Genomic DNA, 15,238 nt, shown 5'->3' with positions numbered 1-15,238 from the left:
ACGTTCACAAACATTTCCCAAGTCTGTAACTACAGATCTAACACATTATTTCTTCTGGGTGTATGTAATTCCACTGCATGGATATGTTACATACCATTCCCCTGTTTAATTTGTTTTTGTTACGGATATTGAGATTGCTTATAGTATTTTTGTTATTGAGAATGATGCAGCCACCCACATTCTTATTTATATGCTTTTGTGTGTTTGTCTTATTATTTCTCGTAGGATGGATCCTGAAGAGTGGAACTGCTTTTCCTCTTAGGGCAGGCACACCAACAGTGTATGTGAGGCCCCTGCCCCCACTCCCCAGGCTGGCCAGTACTTTGGGCCAATCTGCTAGACCCAAAAACGTTAATCTCATTGAGATTTAATTTGCATTCTCCTGACTACCGGTGAAGTTGAGCATCTTTTCGTATGTTTATTGACAATTTGCATTTCTTATTCAGTAAATTACCTACTCATATCCTAGAGTCATATTTCTGTCTGCCTGTTTTTTCTATTCAATTTGTGGGAGCTCTTTGTATAGCTGGGATATAATCTTTGACTCAATATATGGCAAGTATTTTCTATTACTGTTGTCATCTTTTTATTGTAGTAAAATTCTTACATGCAACACCCCCACCCCTCCCCCGCCTTTTTTTTTTTTTTTTTTTTTTTTTTTTGCATTTGGATTAGGCAGAGAGCTAGCTTTACTGTTTTCCAGATGAAGTAAATCAATCCCAAGGATTTTAAAATTATTTAATCAGTAAAAATGTACACATTTTGAGGGAGAAGGCGTGAAGATCCCAGGAAAAACTGTGCTGTTGTCCCTGCAGATAGACCCAGTAGATCTTTTTCCTTTTTTTTCTTTCTTTTGAGACAAGGTCTCATTCTGTCATCCAGGCTGGAATGCAGTGGCGTGATGATGGCACACTGCAGCCTTGATCTCCCTGGGCTCAGGTGATCTTTCTGCCTCAGCCTCCCAAGTAGCTGGGACCACAGGCATGCACCCACCACGCCCAGCTAATTTTTATATTTTTGGTAGAGACGGGGTTTCACCGTGTTGCCTAGGCTAGTCTCAAACTCCTGGGCTCAAGCCATCTGTCCTCCTCAGACTCTTGAAGTACCGGGATTACAGGCATGAGCCACCACGCCTGGCCAACCCAGCAGATCTTTAATTTACAATCTGGAAAACCCGTTTAGAGGCTGTTGCTCTCCTAGCCGGTCATGGTTTGGGCCCTTCTCAACGTGTGTATGTGTGTGTTGCTTCTTTGTGTGTGTGTCTTAGTAAAGAGGAGATATGTAAACTAAAATATTCTCCTCCCTCAAAAATCGCCTGACTTAATTATAAACCAAACCCTGTAAATAACTCTATCCTAGCAGTCGGTCATTAGATTGAGGCATCTGTTTCAGATGTGGGTCTCCCTCCCTGGTCCACAGTGAGCTCCTTGCGGCTGTGCCTTAACTTACCTCTGTTCGAAACCTCCCCAGGGGCTCAGACACAGCAGTAGATGGGTACTTGTCTCAGTCCATTTTGTGTTGCTATAACATAATAGCACAGACTGGGTAACTTATAAAGAAAGGAAATGTATTTCTCATGTTTCTGGAGGCTGAGAAGTCCAAAATCAAGGTGCCAGCAATTGCTGAGGGCCTTCATGGCAGGAAAAAGGAAGAGAGAGCAAGAGATCAAACTCCCAGCCTCAAGCCCTTTTATAATTAGCATTAATCCATTCACAAGAGTGGAACCCTCATGACCTAAACACCTCCCATTAGGTCCTGAGACAGGAATAATACAAGGTGGCTACAGAATAATAGAAAATTTCAGGCAGCAATTTCACATAACTAGCAAAGGGAAACTGTGGAAATAGTTCAGGGCCTGATAAGACCCTGAAGAACAGAGCGTGGACCAAGCTGGCTAAGACCCACTGAACCCAGCATGGCACTGGATTTGACCTAGGTTTCTCTTAGGACCTCATTACACACTCATTAACATACTAACTCACACACCCCACTAACATCGTGAGAGTTCCGAGAACACCCATATTTGCTGTAAAAATAGGTAGTGTCACAGTTCTGAGAAATCTCCACCTTTTTCTATGAATGATCATGAATATTCCACCTCTTGGTTGAAGAAACTCATAAAGGTAGCAGCCCCAAACCCCCTTTCATGTGAGTCTCTCGAGTACACCCGCATTCCCTTTTCTTGAGTGCGTACTTTTCCCTTTGCAATAAGTCATACTTTCACTATTTTCCAACGGGTCTTTGAATTCATTCTCTTGACAATGTCAAGAGCCTGGACACGGGCTGAGGTCTAGATCCCACTGGCATTTGGGGACCTCCCTTCCAACACTGTTGCACTGGGGTTTAAATTTCCAACATGTGTTTTTGTGGGGGGACACATTGAAACCACGGCAGTACTGAACAAAACCCTGGCTTTGAAGCCATATGAAGACTTGTTTTGTGTGTATTCACATAGTTGAAGTATTTCAACATTTTTAAGAGAGATTTTCAGGCTTCTCTATAAGCAGACTAAGAATCAGCATTAGCATGTTTTCTCCATGTACAAAGCCTTTTATCTTTCTACTTACAAATGAAGGTAACTGATAAATATTTGTTGCATTTTATCATTCTGTTAACCTTCAGATTCAGACTTGTCAGTAATTACTGGCTTGCATTAAAAGCAGGAGATTAGCGATTGAGGTCCAGGGAGTATAAATGATTTGCTCAAAGGCATGTAGAGTAACCAGGTCTCCCGTCCCTCTGTCCCTCTCTTCTGCTACACCTTGTCCCTCAACAAAGGGTGAATGACCTACTGATGGTCATTCATCTGATGAGAAAGGACAAAGGTAGGGCTTTGACTCTGAGCAACTGAACCCATCCTGGCCTATTTTCACAGTCCTGCCACGGAAGATCTGGCTGCCTTAAAAGGACTCATTCAGTGATCTTGGTCTTGAACAATACCATGAGTACTTACTATATACAGGTACGCTGCTGTGCCCTGAGGATCCCCTCTGGAGCAAAACTGACCCAGGTCATCACAGGTTAGCGAGGGAGAGTGAGCCTGTCTTCTAACAGTGTCACCGAAGTGAGCACTGAACAAATACTCCCAGGCATAGATCACTACAAATGGAGGTGAGTGCTGGGCAAGAAAGGACAGGATGCTAGGCGAGAATTCAGCAGGAGGGCTTGATGTCGATTAGGGGGCTAGGGAAAAGCAGAAGTGGGGCTGTAAAAGCCTTTTACATTTGTGAGGGAAATAACAATAATAAAGGTACTTGGAAGGGCAGCTCATCCGCATTCATGGGCCTCTTCCTAGAACTCTGGGAATCTTTCTCCCTGTAGCTCTGTAGGCATCCAGGGTCAGGGCTGGAGAGGCCTTCACAAATGCTAATCTGTGAGCATTTTATGGGTTGCCCCCTGACCCTCAGCATCCTCCTCCTTAACTAGATCCGATGGTGAGTTGAAGAGGTGGGGGCGATGGAGAATGGCATTTCCAGTTTAGAGAAAAAAGTGGGGGGGAGAGGGGGAAGCCTTCCCACCCCAATCCCAGGGCCAGGTTTCCCTCCCTCCACACAAGCCTAAGGAATGTTTTTCAAGGCAAAATCCCACCTCACTGTGTATTTGGTTGTGAAGGGGGCTGTCCAGGAGACCAGGATTGTTCTTGGAGAGTTTGGCGGGCAGGGGCAATAATGTCTGATCCCCCGCAGACAAATGCACCTGTAAGAAAGCTAGACCAGCATGAAGTAAAGCCAGGATTTGATGGTGGAGGGGCCAATGCTGCTGCTGGACAGAGAGGTGTTATTGTCCCCGGAAGAATATCATGTCGTAGTCATAATAATAATAATAACTGACACAACTATTATGGGCTGGAGACTTATGAGAGCTTTCATAACTCTCAGGTAAGAGGCACTACGAACTCCATTTCACAATTGAGGAAACTGAGGCACAAAGAAACGAAGTAGTGACAGCAGCTTTCCTTTTTCCCTTCAACAATTCGGAATCAAGCTTTTTGAGCCGAGGCTGGATCTCAGGAGGTGTGGACAGCAGTTCCATCTCTGGAAATCAGATTCGCCTGCCCATAATTGGGGAGAATGGTGGTTTTGTAAAGGTTAACTTGGGAGCCCTGGGGACGGCTGCAGGGAACGTACGCCCATTCCCCCTCGGAAGCAGAGCCAGGCCGCCTCCCCTCCGCAGTGGTGAGGACTCGTGGACAGTCCCACGGGGATGGCGGGAGACTTGCGGAGTGGCCGCCCTCCAGGTCCGCGCCGAGGCCGGGCAGCTCCGCTTTCTGCTCAGTCTCCGCGAGGTGTCGCCTTCGGCCGAAGAAACCACCGCGGCGCCACCCTCGTAGCTCGCACTTATTTATTTATTTTCAAACAAGGGGGGCGCCCCTCTCCTTTCAATTCGAAACTAGAAACATCCAGAGGTCTTGTTCCTAAGGGGGCGCGTCCTCTCCCTGCTATTTTGCACCTTCGGACTAGCCTTCTTTCGGAATTACACAGGAGCAACCTCTCTGCAAGGCCTTGCTCAACGTTGGCCTCGCGCTCAGCTGCACAACACGCCGTCAAAGCGGGGGCTGGGTTAGAAGCATCGGTCTCCCCTCTCCAACACACACCCCCGGAGCCCTCCGTAATTTTTTTTTTCTTTTAATGACAAGCAATTGCCAGGCCCGCAGGGTGGGTGCTGCATTGCACCGCTCGGCGCGCAGCTGGTTCTCAGAGTGCAGCCGGTGCAAGCCCGGGGGTCCAAAAGGGCGGGAGGAGCACACCCCGGGCTTCCCAGCTTTGCAGCCTTCTCTCTGCAAAGAAAAGCAAGTGGCTTTTGGCGCGAAAGCCTTGGCGCCTCCCCTGATTTTTATGGAAATCAGGAGGGCGGGGTAAAGCCGCTTTCCTCTCCTTTCTCCCTCCCCCTTGTCTGCGCCACAGCCCCCTTCTCTCCCCGCCCCCCGGGTGTGTCAGATTTTTCAGTTAATAATATCCCCCGAGCTTCAAAGCGCAGGCAGTGACAGTCATCTGTCTGGACGCGCTGGGTGGATGCGGGGGGCTCCTGGGAACTGTGTTGGAGCCGAGCAAGCGCTAGCCAGGCGCAAGCGCGCACAGACTGTAGCCACCCGAGGACACCCCCGCCCCCCGGCCCACCCGGAGACACCCGCGCAGAATCGCCTCCGGATCCCCTGCAGTCGGCGGGAGGTAAGGAGCAGGGCTTCCAAACCGCCCGGCGCCCAGGGAGCGACGAGCGCCGGGGCAAGGCAAACCCTGGACGGGATTGCGACGTGCGCACCGGGCGCCCGAATATGCCCGGGGGACTGTTTCTGCTTCCGAAACAAAACCGTCTCTGGGTTTTCCCAGAAAAGCCAGTTCCAGCCCCGAAGCCATCCTGGCTAAAGGAGACCCGCCCTAATCCTTTTGCAGCCCTTACCGGGGGGAGTAATGGCTTCTGCGAAAAGAAATTCCCCCTGCTCTAGAAGATCTGTCTGTGTTTGAGCTGTCGGAGAGCCGGTGCGTCCCCACCCTAGGCTGGGGTTCTTCTCCAAAGGGTGCCCCTGGAGGAAGAAGACGGGGGGTTAGGCAGGGCGAGGCCACCGCGGTCGTAATCTGGGTCACGGCTGCTCCAGCTCGGAGGAGAGGCGGCTTTCCCGGTGACCCTCCTCGCGCGGGCGCCCCTGCACCATTCCCGGGAACAGGGGCTCAACCTCCCCCTCCCTGGAAGAGGACGCTGTTGGGGGTTTGGAAGAGCAGGGATGGGCTTAGAGAGGTTCCAGATAAGCTATTGGTAGGAGTATCCCTGCAGCGGGTGAATGCCGAGGGCGTTTGCTCAAATTTGGGGAGGGGAAGGATTTGTGGATATGGGTGTCTGTTGTTGGTCTCTGTCTAGAGAAAGGCTTTTTCATTTGCAAAGTTTCCTAAATCCCCTGCTATCATTTGCACTCCCGAGGCTGCATTTTTACAAAGGGGGTAGAAGGTACTCCAAATACCATACCCGGTAGCTGGGTCGGAGAGCCCAGGGCTTCCCCAGAGCAGCCGGCCCCTCGCTGCTGCGAGTGGGGTTGTTTGCGTGCTGGTGAGAGCTAGAATTCTGCAGCCTGGAACAGCCCCCTCCCCCAGGCAGTGCCTTGTGTGAATGAAATGGCAGTTTCCAAAGTTGCGGAGCCACGCCACCACCCCCTGCATCTGCATGCCCCCTCCCACCCCCTGTCGTAGACAGCTTGTACACAAAAGGAGGGAGGGAGGGAGGGAGCGAGAGGCACAACTTCCTCCACCTTCGCGAGCCGTGGGCAGAGTGGGGGGCTTGGAGGGAAGATTGGGGAACCGGGTTAGAGGGGGCCCCCATTGCCTTTCCCCTCGGTCTGCTCCGTTTGCCCACCCTCTCCGGTGTGTCTGTCGGTTGCAGTGTTGGAGGTCGGCGCCGGCCCCCGCCTTCCGCGCCCCCCACGGGAAGGAAGCACCCCAGGTATTAAAACGAGCGGGGCGGAAAGAAGTCTTCAGTCGCCGGCCGGGAGGCGAGCCGATGCCGAGCTGCTCCGCGTCCACCATGCCGGGCATGATCTGCAAGAACCCAGACCTCGAGTTTGACTCGCTGCAGCCCTGCTTCTACCCGGACGAAGATGACTTCTACTTCGGCGGCCCCGACTCGACCCCCCCGGGGGAGGACATCTGGAAGAAGTTTGAGCTGCTGCCCACGCCCCCGCTGTCGCCCAGCCGTGGCTTCGCGGAGCACAGCTCCGAGCCCCCGAGCTGGGTCACGGAGATGCTGCTCGAGAACGAGCTGTGGGGCAGCCCGGCCGAGGAGGACGCGTTCGGCCTGGGTGGACTGGGTGGTCTCACCCCCAACCCGGTCATTCTCCAGGACTGCATGTGGAGCGGCTTCTCCGCCCGCGAGAAGCTGGAACGCGCCGTGAGCGAGAAGCTGCAGCACGGCCGCGGGCCGCCGACCGCCGGTTCCACCGCCCAGTCCCCGGGAGCCGGCGCCGCCAGCCCTGCGGGTCGCGGGCACGGCGGGGCTGCGGGAGCCGGCCGCGCCGGGGCCGCCCTGCCCGCCGAGCTCGCCCACCCGGCTGCCGAGTGCGTGGATCCTGCGGTGGTCTTCCCCTTTCCTGTGAACAAGCGCGAGCCAGCGCCCATGCCCGCAGCCCCGGCCAGTGCCCCGGCGGTGGGCCCTGCGGTCGCCTCGGGGGCGGGTGTCTCCGCCCCAGCCGGGGCCCCGGGGGTCGCCCCTCCGCGCCCAGGCGGCCGCCAAACCAGCGGCGGCGACCACAAGGCCCTCAGTACCTCCGGAGAGGACACCCTGAGCGATTCAGGTAAAGACCGAACTCGGGTCCGGCTGCCTCCCTGGGGCACTGGACCCCGGGTCGCGTCCCCTTTGTTAGTGCTCGTATGTCTTGGCCTAGGGAGCATTTTGGAGGCAGTGCTGGGGGCAGAGAGGTCCTGTTTCCTCCAAGTCTCTCCTCGGGGTAAAGAGAAGGGGCTGAGAGAAGGCCGCTGCAAAGGGTGCTCTCCAATTCTGGCCTTTACTAAAGTTCCTTCCACCTTCTCCTGAGGAGCCCTCCTCTAGGCCGTCACGGACCCTCCCCCCGTCCCCTCCCCCATCTTTTGTAGCGCAGCCCGAGGAATAAAATTGGAGAAAGTTGTGGCTAAACCGGGTGAGGGTTTAGGGGGTTGCTGGGTGCATTGCCTGGACAGAAACCTGTTAGCGCAGGGGTGAAAGGGACTCCGGCCCAGGTCAGGGGAGGGAAAGACATCCCGAAAAGATACAAGGGCTGTGCAAAGCCCTTTTTAAGGCGCAGGAACTTATAGGAGGGTTGCACAGATGGCTAGAGCCGGTTTTCTTTTTTTTTTTTTTTTCCCAAATGTCGGTACCCTTCCCCCATCCTCGGTGGGTGGTGGGCTATTTGCTCCCGGTGCGTGGCCAGCAGGCGGCGATATGCGAGTCCAGCAGGCGGGCCCGGGATCTGAAAGGCTGGGGGTGGTGGGGGCACCCTCCCTCCCTCCATTCAGCAGCTGGCTGCAAGTGCAACAGCAGTTGTGTACATTCTTAAGGGGCCTCCTCTTTCCAATGTGCAGTGAAAACTGGCTCCAGTTTTGTCTTCCAGCCTGAATTCCAGGCCTAATTTGAGATGTGAGTTGTATCTGTAACCCAGTGCCCTTGAAGGTGAGGGCAGGCACTCAGCAGCCTCTCCAGGAATGCTCGCATCCTGGGAGGACTCACTGGTTAGTTCTATTGTGTGCATTTGTCTGTGCCTTAAGCTGAAGGGAAGGATTAAAACCAGGCCTTTCCCTGGGGGTCTGGATGAACAGAACTCAACCCAAAGAGTGGCATTGCCTTGTCCTTGGAGCAGGGAGCTGGGACCACCCCCCCTTGGACTTGGAAAACCAGTGTTTTCAGAATGCAGGTGGAAACAATCCTAAATTTACTTCTGGGCTGAGGAGAGATCTTTGAGGCTCCTGGAAGGAAACTTGGTGATAAGCCTCCAGTTTGAAACGGCTCTGTCCCTTTAATGTCTGCGCCTTGACAGCTTTCGGTGAGGAAGCACTTCCGTCCAACAGCTGTCTTCTTGGCAGAAAACCAAAACATTGGCTTAAAGGGACCTACAGACTGGAACAGCCTCACATTTCGGCTTTAGAACAAATCCCACAATTGTTCAGCTTTCCGGTCCCCTTCAGATCAAGCAGAAGATGTGTTTTGATTTTCATGCTTGTATTTTAAACAATAATTTTCTAGCCCGGCGTAGTAGTCAATGAGGAGAGAGGGGAAGAATGCACACAGGATGCTACACGTTTTTGTTGTTGCTGTTGTTATTGATGGCTTTGAGGAGGGCTGCTCCCATTTGGGGGTTTATACCAACTGTGGATTATGGCTTTGTAGTTAAGACTTGATCTTTGTTAAATGCAAAACTGCTTACTTGTATAAAACTCAGGTTTGTGGATGAAAAGTTGTTTTTCTTCTTCAGTTAATTAAATTGTTCCTCTAGTTTGTTTAAGGACTTAAAATCAAACACAACCATGTGTAAATTGCTAAATGAGGCTCCTAAAATGAGAGGCCTCAACTCTTTAAGTGTGGAGCTAGAAATGTAAATAAGTCCACTGGGCAGACTGGTGATTATGATAAAAGCTACCATTTACTGAGCATCTGTCTACTAGGCGCAGCTCTATGCTAAGTCTACGTTTTGTCTGTCAAAGTGGTATCCCCATTTAATAGCTGAGGAAACAGAGGCTTAGAAAGGCTGAGTAACTTGACCAGGGTCATGCAACTGGTCTGCGGTGGAGCCAGGATTCTGTCTGACCCTGAAGGCCAAGTTCTTTATATTTATTTCTACCACCTGCTAAAGTCTTGAATGAAGACTGAAAGCACAGTTGGGGAATGGGGAAGGAAAACATACTTATATATACACACATACATGTATATGTATGTATGTATGTTTTTCTTGTTTTGTTTTTTTGATACGGAGTTTTGCTCTTGCTGCCCAGGCTGGAGTGCAGTGATGCGATCTGGGCTCACTGCAACGCCCGCCCCCCGGGTTCAAGTGATTCTCCTGCCTCAGCCTCCCGAGTTAGCTGGGATTACAGGAGCATGCCACCATGCCCAGCAAAGTTTTGTATTTTTAGTAGAGGCGGGGTTTCACCATGTTAGCCAGGATGGTCTCAATCTCCTCATCTCAGGTGATCCTCCCGCCTCTGCCTCCCAAAGTGCTGGGATTACAGGTGTGAGTCACCACGTCCGTCCTACAGATATATTTATTTTAAAGAGATCTAAAACATACATAACTGTCCACATCTACATTGATGGACCCGTAAAAATAACACACTCTGTGCCAGGGTCTGCCGGAAGAGACAGATAACACATACATAATAACATGAATATATATGAATTTCATTCAAATGGTTCTCACATGAGAGTAACTGGCATCTTGTTCTCAGATGATGAAGATGATGAAGAGGAAGATGAAGAGGAGGAAATTGACGTGGTCACTGTGGAGAAGCGGCGTTCCTCCTCCAACACCAAGGCTGTCACCACATTCACCATCACTGTGCGTCCCAAAAACGCAGCCCTGGGTCCCGGGAGGGCTCAGTCCAGCGAGCTGATCCTCAAACGATGCCTTCCCATCCACCAGCAGCACAACTATGCCGCCCCATCTCCCTACGTGGAGAGTGAGGATGCACCCCCCCAGAAGAAGATAAAGAATGAGGTGTCCCCACGTCCGCTCAAGAGTGTCATCCCCCCAAAGGCTAAGAGCTTGAGCCCCCGAAACTCTGACTCGGAGGACAGTGAGCGTCGCAGGAACCACAACATCCTGGAGCGCCAGCGCCGCAACGACCTTCGGTCCAGCTTTCTCACCCTCAGGGACCACGTGCCGGAGCTGGTCAAGAATGAGAAGGCCGCCAAGGTGGTCATTTTGAAAAAGGCCACCGAGTATGTCCACTCCCTCCAGGCCGAGGAGCACCAGCTTTTGCTGGAAAAGGAAAAATTGCAGGCAAGACAGCAGCAGTTGCTAAAGAAAATTGAACACGCTCGGACTTGCTAGACGCTTCTCAAAACTGGACAGTCACTGCCACTTTGCACATTTTGATTTTTTTTAAACAAACATTGTGTTGACATTAAGAATGTTGGTTTACTTTCAAATCGGTCCCCTGTCGAGTTCGGCTCTGGGTGGGGAGCAGGACCACCAGTGTGGGGTTCTGCTGGGACCTTGGAGAGCCTGCCTCCCAGGACGCTGGGTGGCCCTGCAGCCTCCTCCACCTCACCTCCATGACAGCGGTAAAAGTTGGTGACGGTTGGGAGCCTCTGGGGCTGTTGAAGTCACCTTGTGTGTTCCAAGTTTCCAAACAACAGAAAGTCATTCCTTCTTTTTTAAAATGGTGCTTAAGTTCCAGCAGATGCCACGTAAGGGGTTTGCCATTTGATACCCCTGGGGAACATTTCTGTAAATACCATTGACACATCCGCCTTTTGTATACGTCCTGGGTAATGAGAGGTGGCTTTTGCGGCCAGTATTAGACTGGAAGTTCATACCTAAGTACTGTAATAATACCTCAATGTTTGAGGAGCATGTTTTGTATACAAATATATTGTTAATCTCTGTTATGTACTGTACTAATTCTTACACTGCCTGTATACTTTAGTATGACGCTGATACATAACTAAATTTGATACTTATATTTTCGTATGAAAATGAGTTGTGAAAGTTTTGAGTAGATATTACTTTATCACTTTTTGAACTAAGAAACTTTTGTAAAGAAATTTACTATATATATATGCCTTTTTCCTAGCCTGTTTCTTCCTGTTAATGTATTTGTTCATGTTTGGTGCATAGAACTGGGTAAATGCAAAGTTCTGTGTTTAATTTCTTCAAAATGTATATATTTAGTGCTGCATCTTATAGCACTTTGAAATACCTCATGTTTATGAAAATAAATAGCTTAAAATTAAATGATGCAACTCAACCTTTTCCTTCATGGCACTATACTTTGTTCCTTAAGGAGCAACCATAAATAATCCATAACTTATAGAGGGGATTTGGTTTCCATAAATAGCCCTTTTTGCACCTGTACAATCCTGGTTGCGGGGCATGAGTCATTGTCCCCACTTAAGGTGGAGGGAACTGAGTTTGGGGAAATGTCCGAGATTATGCAGATGAGAGATGTTACCAGTGACTATTCTGTGCATTGTAGCAATGGCACTTGACAGTTTGTAGAGCACTTCTGTGTATTGTGGCTCCTTAGTGGAATTAAGCTGGGACCTCAGATCAGTCCCTGTAAAAGAAAAGGAAAAGCAGTCACAGGGTTGTTTAACTCGCTTGTATTGGGCTTCGGTAGTATTTGCCCCATTGGCAGACAGTCTTCTGTCTTAACATAGAGCACAGTTTGTCTCCAAGAATTCATTGTTAAAAACCTTTACTAGGATCTGTGGAGGTTCTAGGCTAAGCGTGGTAAGCAGAGTAAAAAGATGGAAATGGGTTCCTCCCTTCAATGAACTCAACCTGATTCACCAACGTGTAATTCATGAAGTGACAGTTACGTAGTCCAGAGCAAGTACCAGGTGCAGGGGAGACCCTGGGGTCACAATGGAGACCCCATATGGGTGGCGTAGCTCTCTACTAGCCATTCCTATCACACAGCAGTGTCTTGGCTACTCCGGCTTCCCTGTGGAGATGGGATCAATCTTGCAGGCTCCAGAAGACTGAGCCAAGACTTATTTGTTAGGGAGGTTTCAGATAGTTTACCTGTCGGGACGTAAGACCCTTGCTTGTAAGCAGCTTCTCAGAACTAAAAGTGTACAAATAACCTATTTCTCTTTTGAGAGTCAGGTTGTACTCAGTTATTTCTCTAGGGTTTTGTTTATCTCAGATTTTTAACTGTGAGCTGGAAAAAAAAAAAAAAAAAGGCCTTTTGCTTCACTGAGAAGAACGCAGGTCCAGAGATGAGACAGCTTTGCTTGCCTGGCCACACAGTTTGTCGGGGCAGAAATGGGAGACACCAAGCCATGTGTCCTTGTCTGCTTTGGTCATTTTATTTCATTATTATTTTTTTCTTTTGAGATGGAGTCTCACTCTGGTGCCCAGGCTGGAGTGCAGTGGCGCAATCTTGGCTCACCGCAACCTCCGCCTCCTGGGTTCAGGCGATTCTCCTGCCTTAGCCTCCTGAGTGGCTAGGACGACAGGTGCATGCCACCACACCTGGTTAATTTTTTGTATTTTTAGTAGAGACAAAGTTTCACCATGTTAGCCAGGATGGTCTCCATCTTCTGACCTTGTGATACACCTACCTCGGCCTCCCAAAGTGCTGGAATTGCAGGCATGAACCACTGTGCCCAGCCACTTTGATCATTTTATAAAGGCAAGTAGGAGTTCAGAACTCGAGTTTGAGATATGAGGTAGGTGAGACTACCATGTACATCTTTCTGATGGTCTTGCCATGTAGAAAATAAGATAAAATGCCCTTTAATTCTCCTAGTCCCCATCCCCAGACTAGAAATAATGCACCCTTTCTTTTTGAATTGTCATTCAAAAAACTTCTGTTTGTTTGCATTTTACAGGCCCCAAATCACTCACAGCCTCTGCCCCTCTGTGTATGCAAGAGGCAAAAGAAAGTTAAGCAACCTCACGTTAATTGTGCCCCTAAGATTCTTGAAACCCAGCCCAGTCATCCCAATTTCTCTATTTGTGATTCCTATAAGGAGCCTACCTGAGTGTGTCCAGTGAAATGGAATGCTTAACTGTGAAGAAAGAAAACTGTTCATATGAATGAGGCCACTAAACTACAATTCCTCCTATGCTCTCTTTTTGCTCTGGCTACTGGGAAGCTCAGAGCCAAATTCCACCCCCTGTAACATCTCCAGTGGTCATTCTCTTCTAAATGTTTACGGTTTCTTGTTTTGCATTGTTAGGTTAGTCATCTTTTTAATGTATATCATGTAGTATATAACATGAAATGTTTTTGCATTAGGTGGACCACAAATATGCACCTAAAGTATTAAAACTAAAGTGAAAAAATCCCATATTTGCCTTTTCTGACCTAGCTGAGAGAATGTCACCAAATTTAGCTCTGCAATTATCTATAAAGTAATTGCTGTAGTCACAGAAGAATTGAACTAGTTGTTTCAATAACATGAGAAACCATCTCTGCATTCCAAGAGCAGTTTTGAGACCGGGAAAGAGCTCTACATCATTTAGATCAATAAATCATAGAGCTGAGATGGAGCACAGAGATCATCTCATTGAAATTCATTTCACAGAATGGGGGTGGGGGATCCCACCTGGAATTAATGGCTTTACCCAGGGAGACTAGAGCCAGGGTCTCCTATGATCCGCCCAGTGCCCTTCCCATAACATTTGCTTTCTCATTGCCCACACAGTAGCCTCCCCACCTCCTGGCCCTCCTGTCCACCTACGTCATGCTTCCATATTAACCCTTCTAAACCACCTACTTGTTATGCAAACTTCCAACAGTTCCCTGAGTCCTGACTCTCCGGCCCAGCACGGAGCTGCTTCTACCCGTCCCACCAGCTCCATGGCCCATGGCTCTCCGGGTATTGGACTCTGGCTGTTTCTCATTCGTGACTTGTCTCGCCACATCCCTCCTTCTGGGTTATCCAGATTCCATTAATTGAAATCCTTCTCAATCTTGCACCCCCAGGTGGGCCTTTCCCAGCCCTTGGCCTCTGTGCACTTATCCCCTAGCCCCTCTGGAGACAGAAAAGCTGCCTTATACACCTCCTAGACCCTCTAAATTGTGGGCTCCCTTAAGGCAGTTAGGGCTCTCATTTGCCTCTGATTCTGAGCACCTGCCCTGTGACTGACAGGTGCCAGAGCCTTAGCAGATGCCAGCAGTAGAGACGGTAACAGATGAAGGAGCGAGGTGAGGATTTCCATTGTGGGTGGGTCTCCCACCAACCCCAGTTCACAAGCTCTCGGGCTAATTCAGATGGGAAAAGACATCCCTTAGACCTCAGTGAGTGTCTGGTACCGACTATGCTGGCAGGTCTGGGGAAGTGAAGATAAAATGCTCATACAGGCCTGTCTACAAGAAGCCCACAGTCTGCAAGAGAGGTAAAGCCCTGGGGATTTGTATGGAAGGCAAGGGGAGAAACAAAGAGGCACTGGGGTTGAGGGGCTGATGAATGAAAGCATATGAGGGGCCTCATGGCTGAGTTTGGGGCAGTCTGACGGAGGAAGCTGGTCCTCTGCCTTGGTTCACTGAGTCTACCCCTGGCCTGGCCTGAGGCAGCTCAAACACTTGCCTTAGGCCACAGATGGTCTACACTCACAGTGAAAAAGGTTGCAGTGCCTCCCACCCCTGCGTAGCACTGCAGAGCTTCCCAAGTTTTTGTATGCTTGAGTCTCACAAATCCTTGAGGATTTTTGACCAGTTTATCACATTTCCACATTATAAGTGAGGGAATTTGGTCTTCTGAGTTTTAGTTTCATTAATCCCTGTGGCGGCTATGTTTTGAAATTCTGATTTGAGTTGTTTTCAAAATCAGAGGTTGTTTGATTTGGAAGAAGCAGAGAAGCCAACTAGCTACTCTCCCATTTCAGGGAAGGCACCTACAGTCTGCTTGTGAGAATTCTATTTTTCCTTTATTTTAGTTTAGTTTAGTTTAGTTTAGTTTAGTTTTTGAGACAGGGCCCTGCTGTGTTGCCTAGCCTGGCGTGGAGTGCCTGATCTCAGGCACAGTGTCACTCCTGATCAGCACGGTAGTTTTGACCTGCTCCATTTCTGACCTGGGCCAGCCAGTTCACACCTCCTTAGGAAACCCGGTGGTC

The 15,238-nt window shown here is 49.7% G+C and overlaps 1 protein-coding gene across 2 annotated transcripts; it reads left to right on the top strand.

Moving 5' to 3' along the window:
• Nucleotides 1-640: 640 nt before the first annotated feature.
• MYCN (MYCN proto-oncogene, bHLH transcription factor) lies at nucleotides 641-11,404 on the top strand. 2 transcript variants are annotated; one of them, XM_001091369.5, is made up of 3 exons: nucleotides 641-5,168; nucleotides 6,370-7,276; nucleotides 9,894-11,404. In XM_001091369.5, the coding sequence occupies exons 1-3, from the start codon at nucleotides 5,013-5,015 to the stop codon at nucleotides 10,496-10,498; spliced, it is 1,668 nt and encodes a 555-aa protein (XP_001091369.4). In that variant the 5' UTR covers nucleotides 641-5,012; the 3' UTR covers nucleotides 10,499-11,404. The 2 variants fall into 2 exon arrangements, with proteins under 2 accessions (XP_001091369.4, XP_014967233.3); XM_015111747.3 differs by lacking the exon at nucleotides 641-5,168 and having other exon boundaries at nucleotides 5,736-7,276.
• The last annotated feature ends 3,834 nt before the right edge of the window (nucleotides 11,405-15,238 follow it).

The sequence above is a fragment of the Macaca mulatta genome, chromosome 13 (assembly GCF_049350105.2).
Source record: "Macaca mulatta isolate MMU2019108-1 chromosome 13, T2T-MMU8v2.0, whole genome shotgun sequence".
Lineage (NCBI taxonomy): Eukaryota > Metazoa > Chordata > Mammalia > Primates > Cercopithecidae > Macaca > Macaca mulatta.
The sequence above is the reverse complement of the archived record's forward strand: the minus strand, read 5'-3'. Positions and strand labels throughout refer to the sequence as shown.